Source organism: Clarias gariepinus, chromosome 11 (assembly GCF_024256425.1).
Source record: "Clarias gariepinus isolate MV-2021 ecotype Netherlands chromosome 11, CGAR_prim_01v2, whole genome shotgun sequence".
NCBI lineage: Eukaryota > Metazoa > Chordata > Actinopteri > Siluriformes > Clariidae > Clarias > Clarias gariepinus.
Window position 1 is genome coordinate 9421712 of NC_071110.1, and position 11039 is coordinate 9432750.

General features: G+C 38.6%; 1 protein-coding gene across 1 annotated transcript in view; it reads left to right on the plus strand.

Annotated features, from left to right (window-relative positions):
- clstn2b (calsyntenin 2b) overlaps positions 1-3554 on the plus strand; it is a 270776-nt gene extending 267222 nt beyond the window's left edge. The window contains exons 16-17 of the mRNA XM_053507534.1: positions 2296-2471; positions 3019-3554. Coding sequence (XP_053363509.1) covers positions 2296-2471; positions 3019-3210 — 368 coding nt within the window. The 3' untranslated portion in view covers positions 3211-3554. The remainder of the gene's footprint in view (positions 1-2295; positions 2472-3018) is intronic.
- The last annotated feature ends 7485 nt before the right edge of the window (positions 3555-11039 follow it).

Sequence of the window (11039 nt, forward strand, 5' to 3'; positions counted from 1 at the left end):
GCTGATACCTCGCAGTGAGCATAAGCATAGAGACTCTTTGTTGCATGCTATCTTGTTACTAAAAAGTTGAGCAGTACAAGAGTTTTAGAACACGGAACTCTTTTGAAATAATCAATACGTTTACTATGAAGATGTCTGATCTGGCCCCAACGAATCTTCCTCTGTAAGCACAGCACTGACAGCAGCTTGTAATATGAGCTACAGGAATCTTTGAGTCGCAAGCATTGAAAGAGAAAACTGAATGCTTTTTGTTTTTGGACTTGAAGAATCAGGTGCAGTAAAAAGGAGGTTCGAAGTGAAATATGGAGATATTTTAGTTATGAAGTGGGCAAAAAAGGCGAGGATTCAAGCACAGCAGCAGCGCGGTGCATACACTGTTTTATAGTGTGGTAAAGTTGTTTAGTATTGGGACATTCATTGTGCATTCGAGATTCTCTTCTTTATTTCCTTAGGAATAAACCTGAACAGTACAAAACCTGTACTTTCTTACTCTGGCACACAAGTGAATATGTTTTAATATTCTCTGGTTGAAACCCACTCAGTCTAATCACATGCATGGTGCTTTATAATGGATTGCGTTAGGAAGCAGCTAAAAAATTGCATGACCTGAGCATTCTACAGTATAGCGATAAAAGTCGTGTAAATCCCAGGTGCCTAACATATTGCAGTATCACGGGCACAGGATTAGCAAACAGAAATGAAATGCATTGTTTATGATTCACACCTTATAGAACATTCTTCCTGCCCAAGAAGAAAATTAAATTAAAAAATAATCTGACAATATAACTTAATCTTGGCCATCTAATCAGACTCATCAAAAAAGTTTACAACAGACATCATCTTAATAATTATTATTTGTCACATGTACCTTACAGCACAGTGAAATGATTTTTTTTACATATTCAAGTTAGGAAGCTGGGGTCAGAGTGCAGCGTCAGCCAGGATACAGCAACCTGGCAACTTGCCAGTGCTGGAGCTTGAACCCACGACCTTCTGATTAGTCACCAAGTAACCCACAGCCTTAACTGATTGAGCCACCACTACCTTTTTACAAGCTACTTATGTCTCTGCTATAACACATTTATTATCAGAAATATTTAAAATTAAATTTTTTTTAAGTATGCCAAAAAAAGTGTGCCATAATAAATAAATAAATAAATAAATAAGATCAAATAAAATAGGAAATTTGCAAGAACTTTGCTTTTACATTTTGACATTGATACATTTGAAAGAACACAATAAATAATCACAACTTTTAGAACTAAATAAAAAAATTCTAACATTATGTAGGCAGGATGTCTAATATATTGTAACAAACTTTTCTCAGTTTCTTTCCTTTTCCTTTATTTCCATTTCTAAACTGTGCGCCAATGCTTGAAACCTTTCTCTCTCTCCCCCCCCTCCCTCCCTCCAAGCATCAGGACATTACTCAGCCCCAATTAAGAGTCAAGAAACTATTTCACCTTGGGGAATTCTTCTTAACAATTTCACACAACCTAGAAGTATGAAATATGCGTGTGAAACTATACAGTACACTATATGTACAATATATCCACCGTATTATAAATGACCTATGGTTTATTCTGTAGCATTCCTTTAATATGATAGATTTTACTAGTTGCATTGCTGTACAAAGTAAATTGTGTATTGCCCCCCCCCCCCCCTCCCCTCTCCGCTCCCTTTGCAATCATGCTTCCACAGGGAGACCTGAGGTGACGTTCCCTTAGCCACCTCGCTCCCCGACTCGTACAACAGCGCAGTCCCCTGCCTCGCTCAGAAAATAGGATCGGGGTGCTAACAAGGTTAATTGACCCACATGGTGACATAAAATGCGCCATGCAAACGAGTAAAACTTTTATTTTCTTTTTTTCCCGCCCGCTGTGTGATGCTCCCAGCAAGATGCCAGCCTGGGTGACTGCCAATGTTACCCATCTCTAAATCTGCCACTGAGTTTAGAAATTTGTGATGGCATCAATATCAAAACAAACATTTCAGTCTCGTGATGATAGAACGAGGATGTTGGGAATTGGAGTCTTTGACTGCCATGATTTTAGGCTGTTTTTCACAGTGGAAACTGTAGTTTGGCACCAAATTTAGTGCATACATGACAATATGGGTTTGGTAAGTATTTTTAGCAGATAACAAATTGTAGCTAATTTACTTTTTTTCCTAAGCAAGTATGACATCAACTTTGATCAATATTTTTCCTTAATATGTCTCACTCTTTTACTATCAGTACTTCTGCATCAGTATACAGGATAATGCTCTCTCCTGTGTTAATGATTCTTTTCCCAGATGTGTCCGGTGTAGTGATAGTGGTGTGTGTTGCTGTTCTGATGGTGGTGATCGTCTCGGTTAGCTACCATCTTTACCTCAAACACGTCCAGGAGGTCCCAGATGCACACACGCAATTAAAGGAAGAGAAGGATTTGGATCTCTCAGCCCTAACCATTACTGTGAACCCGTTAGAGGTAAGTGTGTGAATGGAAAAAGCAGCTTACACAAGTAATAATAATAATCTCAATTATGAATTTGGACAGCTGTGAAGGGAATGTGTTTCGTAATCATTAAACACACACTGGCTATGTAGATTTGAAATGAAATAGATATTATGAAATATTTGGGTCCCTAATGAGCAATGGAAAATGTAAACTGAACTCTTCAGGATGACACCCGATGGTGGGATTGTAAATGATCAGAGGGGAAAGAGTGAAGAAGAACTTCAAAAGTGGTGTGTTCAGTATGAGAATATTGTAAATAAGAGTTCTGGGATGGGCACAGGACAAGATTTAAGGATTAAAGTAGCACTTCTTGGGTACCGAACTTCAGTATCCAGCTGTGATCATCCTTGTGAACTGCAAATCAAGAGTATCAAAGAGGGATTGCAAGTACAGAAACTCCGAGCAGAAGTGGAACATCAAGAAAAATCAACTGCATTTGCTGATAATGTTGTGCCTGATTTTTTTTTTTTCTGTGTGTGTGTGTGTGTGTGTGTGTGTGCGTGTGTGTGTTGTGAAGAGCTTTGAGGAGCTGCAGCCAGCAGAAGAATTAACCGAAGAGGAAGTGGAGGATGATGAGGAGGACGAAGATGATGACATGACTAGCAGTGAATCAGACAGTGATGATGAAGAAGCTCCAATTCCCAGCATGCAACCACAGCCAGAAATGCTGAGCAAGCTACACTGGCCAAAGGCATCATTGCACTGCTGAGAACACCTTCACACACAAACATCACATGCGCACACACACACACACACACACACACACACACACACACACACATACACACATCTGGGCATTTTTAGGATGCCTTCATACAGAAACAGGAAATTTAAAAAAAGAGATCCACTCAGAAGAATTTTCCACGACTGGAACACAAGAGAACTGAATCCTGATTGGCCATGACGTCGAAAATTGTGAATTTATTTTAAGTGGTTTAGAAAACAAATTTCACATCAGAGAGCTACAATACACAGTGTATGCCCACACGTATTTGGACACAGAATCATTACAGAGACTGTAATGGAGACTAGAGCTAATTACAACAACGAAAGGGGAATAAAGCTGGAACAGGATATTCAACAAGCGCATATGGATGTGATTGGTCAGAATCCATACAGTATACTTTTGTTTATAAAGTGAGTTTTAGCCACATCTATACATCACTGACCATTTCAAGTGAAAGTCAATGAGCCCATCCAGGTCTAGCGTTGTAGGTTTTTTACTTACTCTTTTATGTATTAGGAACTACAGTGCAACTAGAAGGCCCTAAAATGTTTCGTTACGTCATTATTCAAACCCAGATACATGTAGCAGTCTGGGAAAATGTAAACAGATGGTTCAGTGGTTAAATTCATAAAAATGCCCCAAAATCCTGACAAATCAGGGTGTAGTATTTATGGCAAAAAAATATACTTTGACATATATTCTGTAATATATACATAGGGTGATTCCCTCGAAAGAGGCCCTGATTATTCTGTAATAACAGATAAATGTTTTTCTATATAAAAAATTTACTTATAAACAAATAATTCACTCCTACTACTACACAGGATGCTATCTGCCAACGTGTGAATAGTTTAGATTGCACCACCTGCAGGATTACAGAGGAATAATTTACCTCCTCAAATGCAAACCTAGATGTATTAAACAATAGTTTTTTAGAGTCAGTTTTGCCACACAAAAGAACCGCAATACGTAACTGAATAAATTTTTCCGCCCATCTCCACTGTACAAAATGCTTAACCTAATAAAGACATCCATGAAGGGAAATTAAGCCAACTGGGGAAAAGTGACTGAAAGATCTAGCGATTACTTTTTTTCACTGATGTTACAAGTGAAGACAGATCAGTAAGGTGAAAAGATGATAATAAGGTTTGTGGTTAAATGGCACTAGAAAATTTTAGCTTAAGCGATGGGACGGAGACTTATTCAGATGCTGGTGATAATCAAAGCGAGAACTTTTGAGCGTGTCCCATTAATAACTGGCAATAGTTGAAATTTGGCATTAATGTTTAGATGCAATTCAGACCAACTTAAAAGCATTTACCAAGGAGACAAGGTTTAACATCAAATGTGTTTTCTTGCTGAAAATGCTTGTGTGACTGGTTTTGAATGTGAGTTATGGCACTGGCATCCGTTAAGTACCGTCCCTTTTCCATCCAGAATCCATATGATCATCAAAACAAAGGGTTTAAATGCTGAGGAATTTCAGTATTTAGCAGATCAGCTTTTAGATCAAGTCCATTTACCTTGACTGACTACAAGCATTTAAACCGACCTAACAAATGTTCAGGGCAGGAAATGGGCTACGATCAGTCACTCTGGTTCAACAAATTATACCCAACAGGTAGGTTTAGCTGATAAAGTGGCAACTCACGAAGCTCATCAGTCACCCAGGTCATGTTGGGGCACCATTTCAATCTTGAACGATTCAGCATTTATCCCAGAATCCACTGAATGTTGGCAAGTTTCTATCCAAGACCCATCCTTAGACCAACATAACACCAGGATGTAAAGCATCTTGGACATGGCTCCACCAATGGCATGTCAGGATAGTGTTCCAAATTAGTGATGGGTACAGAATGTTCAGCGACCGTCGCTTTTTCCACTGTTGCTTTCAACCCGGTTGTGTTTTCTGTCCTGGATGTATACGTAGCTGTCCTTGAGAGACGGACTTCATTAATTAATTAGCATTTCCATAAAAGTGAAGCTGCTACTCCTATGAGCCATGAATGCGCGACTGATGAAACAAGCTAACGATTATCAGAAATTGTTTCATAATTCAGCCTACTGAGACAACTGAGTACCGAGCATAAATTATGAACAGCCTTAAAGGAGACACGCAATCACAGCAGGCGCATTTGATAGAAATGTCTCCGATTTCTGATGCAAACCCTGCCACACACTCTGACAGCTTCCATCACAGGAGTGCCTCTTCGGTCACCCTCGTTTTATAACCGCTATCTGCTATTCCTGCTCTGAAGCTGCTAGTTATTAAATCAGACACCTATTGCTGGACCTGGGCTACACAATAAATCACATTGTAATCCGGATAATGATTTGTCATTTGTGTAAGAATTAAACCGGGCCAGCGGTGAGGAAGTTAATTAATTGGCTTCATGGCTGCACTGTGGAATCTAATTACAGTCTATTTTTTTTTCTTTAATGCTGATGTGTAAAGTCATGAGCACCATATGAATACATTTGAACCAGACAAAACATGAGTACGAGCACTTGTCTTCGACACCCATTAATAAACGTACTTATAGCAATCATATAATGTTTTCCAGCATCGGCATCATGGGACAATTTATTCAACAGTTTACGTAAGTAGTTTTAAGTTTAATATGATAACATGATCTTTAGCTCTTTAGATCATATTATTATATTAAACCTACCTATATAGAGTGTTGAATAAAATGTCTCATGATGGAAAACATTTAAAGGTGGTCCTTTAAAGCGTGTATAAGGGGCTGACACACACAGAACTGGGTGTGTTCGTTAATTATTATGCATCTGAAATGGAAATTTTTTCTTAGTGGATCTTTAAATAATCTAGTTTACATGTAAACACAACACAAACACAACACACACCAACATGCACACAAACACACACCTTCTATTAGAGACTCCTGGCTGTATTTTGACTCCTTTTGTGATAAGTGGGAAAGTGGAATCACTCTGCAAAGTTCCTGACCCCCCTTCCGTCCATCCTCTCCATGGCTGAAGATAGTGCTGTCAGGGAATCCTTCTTGTGAACTAAATCCTGGTCATAATTACATTAAATCAGTTCCCGCTTGAGGATCAAAGTGTTATTCTTACCTTCTTTCCTAATGAGACATGGAGAAAACCAGTCACTGTTTGGCCAAGCTCCTGATTGAGAACTAAATAGTAATGTACAGTAATTAACATGTAAACACGTTTTCATTGACAATTGCCAGACACTTTTTTTTGTGTCCTATATCGTCAAATAGAGTAAAACTATCAAGCAAACTATGTAACGTAATTTTTACTGTATCTCTAGCATACATGTGACTAGCATGGGCAGGATGGTAACATTTCTCTTTTTTTTTTTTTTTTTACATCAGTAAGGACTTTTTGTAGCTTCCCAGATAGTAGAATACTCCGATCCGGATCAGATGTGATGCAGATCTACTGGAAACAAAGCATATTGGAATCGTCTACTGTGTTCTGTAGTCTTGAAATGTCTTTAATAGTCAGCTCTAAATCAGTGAATTTAATCCCTTACCAGGACAAAAAGCTTACTAAAGGTGACAATGGGCCTCATGTGAGAAGCAATATATCAATATATTATTTTTTTTATCTTGTCCATGATTTCTTATTTTGTTCATACCTGTTCATTTCTGGAATCCACCACTGTTTTCTTATTTTTGCTCTTCTCTTAGGTTTGTCTGATGCACGAAAACATATGTTTTAAAAATGAGAAACACAAAAAACCTCATGTAATCGCCCTCTCTCGCTCTCTCTGACTCTCTATACTGCTAATCCTGTACAGGGTCACGGGAGGCCTGGAGCCAGTCCCTCAGGGGGACTCAGGGAAGGAGGCGGGGTACACGCCCATTATAGGACACAAGCACACTCACTCACTCAGTCTCAAACCATGGGGAATTTGGAAATGTCATGTGGCCTACTGTGCATGTCTTTGTACGGCGGGGGAAACCCACCCAGCATGGGAATCGAACCCTCAACCCTGGAGGTGCGAGGCCACCACGTTGCCTATGTCATCCAATCAAATTTAGTTTGTTAAATGCTTTCAGAGGAACTATAATAGATTCATTTAATTAGTGAGAGATCCTACTACTGGTTAATTGATCCTAATCAGGAATGTAAAAATCCTTTGCATATTTTCCTGCTGAATTTTTTTTAATGGTTTACAGATTGTTCTCAGTTGCCATTTTAGCCATCCTAGGTTTATGCGGAATGCATGTTTTGGCACATTGCACAGATTTGACGAATGGATGCTGATCCGTTTCAAATTGCCACAAGCTCAATCCAAGTGGAGCTGTTATTAAAAAAAAATAATTTAAAAAATAATAAAAACATCAACTTTATAAACCTCTAACATAGGTGACAGAGGTTATGCCCCCACTATATGTTCCATCAAACCATTTTTTTATTTCTTTAACCCAGTGTCCCTTGGCTGACACCACACTCACAGGCATCACAGATCTTTAGTCATCAAGTCCTTTCGATTTCACTACTGCTGTAGCTCGTCTTCTTTTTCCTACCTTTCTTTAGTGGCATCTCTCCAACTGTTGTGCACACATCACCACCTGCACCAGTCCGCATCAAGTGGTTAGGGGCGTTACCTACGCCAATTGCATGTTAATCCTTAATGCTTGTCCAAGGTAGGATCAAGTGGGATTCATCATTTAAAACACCTTTTTTAGAGAATGTTGCTGCATGAGGCCCAGTGGTTTCCATTCTTTTCTCAGGAAAGGGACGTTTTCTTGCCTGTGATAAATACATTTATACTTCTAGTATACTGTTATTGTATTATTTATTCAGATTGGCCAGAAGGTATTAATACATTTTCTATGACATCAGCTCGCACTTGTTCTAATACAGGATAACTTACACAAGGACTTGTATGTACTGTAGAATGCACTCCATTATGTTGCACATAATGTGTGTAATCTGAAAAGGTGAAGTTCACTGACGTGACTTATTTATGGAAGGAGTCTCCAGTGTGAGCTTGTTGTTTGGGTTTGCGTTCGAGCTGCATTTTTGTCAAACACTTTAAATGACAGGCTGGTGAGGGAATGGGTGTTTAGGGATGCTGTAACAGCATGTATGGACAGCTTTTAACAGAAAAATAAAGAATAATTATTATTATCATTATTAATAACTCAAGATCCGAAGTACAAGATAAATGCAAGGCTTTAGGACATGCTTGTTTTGAAAAACTTAACTTCGGGGTGGTAACGTTAACGCAGCCTCCTTGATTATTTTCCTAGAAGAGCATATCAGGAAGTCTTTTATCACTCACATATGCTAAGGATACAGTGGATAGAGATTTTATTAAGAACATTCTAGTAGCACATGTTTAGTAACCCTAAGTCTCTCTAGGTTCCAGAATAAAACACGTTTACACCCTGCGAATAAAACTGTGGCCACCGAATAAAAAGCATGTTTTTAAAAGTCCCTTTGTCATATTAGACCACCTTTTTCAACTCACTGGACATGATGCATCTGTCGGTCAAGTATTAGAAACAGTTTTGTCCCCTGGTGGTGGTGGGTGACCTTTTTTTCCTGCACTTCAGGCAACACCAACCCCCCAAAAAAGAAGAAAGAAATAGGGAAGGAAAAAAAAAGAATAAAAAAAATCAGTGTACAGTATAAAGCATTCATTTTTATGTAGTGTTTGTACTGACAATAAAATGCAATCTGGCGTTTCCGAGAACGTCATTGAGGTGGTCGTCATTTCTCTGTGCTGTTGCTGCGTTCACTGTCCGTGCTTTTCCAGGGACACTCTTTTCCCAAGACGATGGATAAAAAAAAAATGTCCTTTGTAAACAAATTCTGTCTTTCTATGTATACATGTGCATCTCAGTTCATCTTCATAAACCCTGCTGATGTGTCTCATGTTTTCTTACAGACACACATATTCTCCATCAGGATAGTTGTGTGTAAAAGAATGGGAGGAGATGAAAGAGAAAATGACACATCATGCAGAATAAGAGCATGTGGATGCTTAGCTGTGTTTGTGAACTAGTCCATTGACTGTTACAGGTTACATTTGTGTGTGCGAGACATCCATGATGAAGAGATGACGTCATCGATAGAACTGAAAGGATATTTTTATTCTGTTTTTTAATGTATATCCAGTTGAGAGTCGCTCTCTTTCTTGGTGGTCGGTGCCACAATTTTTTCTGTCCATAAATAAAGATTTGTTTTGGGAAAAAAAAAAGGATACATTTGCCTTCTTGATTCATTATGGTTATTATTGTAGTCATCATTGTTAGCATTAGTTTAACTCCGCTTGGGGGGGGTGGGGGATGCTGTCCTAGATGGGTTTGACCTGTATTGCAAACCAAGTGGTTAGCTTTTGTTGAACGATGGCGCCACCTAATGGTAGTCTGTGGTCAGTAACTGTTTACAACACAGGAGGAGGAAGATTATTTTTTTATTTTTTTCAAATAAAGGAAAAGAAAAAAATTTTAGCAACATTTTTAAAACTTCCAATGAAGAAGTCCAATTTTGTTTCATGTCAAAGAGAAAGAGGAAACAAGAGAAGGAAAACAGGAAGCAAGACCCTCGTGAGCGTGCAAGATGGCTAGGTTCGCGCAACATTAGTGTTGACCAAGAGTGAAAAGTGCAAAGCACATACCCGAATAAAAAAATACTACAAGTACACAACCCTAATTCCAAAAAAGTGGGTACAGTATGAAAATTATGCAATTTATTTATTTTGTACTATATTGAAAACTCAATGACAACAAATCATTATTTAATGATTTACCATGTGAATCTAATATGTATATATGCAACATCCTCCAAAAAAGTTAGGGCAGGTCAAATTTAAGACTAATAAAATTGCAATCAGTGGAACTTACAAGGTGATGATAAACAAGTGCTAAACAACAGGTGAATCAATTACGTTATAGTATACAGGCAAATTGAAACAAAGGCCTAGTCCCTCTAGAGCAAGGATCTATGGTCAAATATGATTCAGGCTCAACGATTTAACAGATAAACCAGCAAATTATTCAATATTTTCAGGATTACATTCAGAACTTCAAAGGAATCCATCAAATCTTAACGCACAACGGTGAGGCCACAAACCACTTCTAAACATGTGTTTATGATCCTTCAGAAGTGACCATCGTTAAAACCGTCAAGCCTCTTTACCCGACATCATGATGTGGGATCAGGAACACTCAGGTAAACCTTTGTCCATTAACATCATTTGTCACTGCATTTACAAATACAACTTAAGGCTTCTCTAGGCTCTGACTTATCGGAGATGAGACACTAGTAACACGTTTTGTGGAAACAACAGCGGTCATGTTCTTTGGGCCAAAGAGGAAAAGGATCATCCGAGCTGTTATCAGTGTCAGATCTAAAAGCTAGCATCAGTCATAGTATGGGGGTGTGCCAGTGATAATGGCATGGGTAAATTGCATAGCTGTGACAGCACCATTAATACAGAAAAATGTGTTCTTTTTGTAGAAACATATGCTGCCACCCAGAGACATTCCTGTATGATTTCCAGCAGGACAACCCCAAACCACATTCTGCTCAGATTATGTGCGCATGGCTGCTAAACATGTAGTACATGTGCTAGACTGGTCTGCCTGCTTCAGTTGATGACGTGTGCTGCAGTATGGAGTAAACAATATGGCAATGAAGACCTTAGTACAATTGTGCAGCTGAAGACTTGCATAATGGAAGAATGAGGAAATTTCCACTAGCTAAACTTAACCAATGTAAATCTTGGGTGCACAAATGTCTAAGACGCATTATTAACAAAAAATGTTGATGCTACACATTGCTAAACATACTACATAGAATAA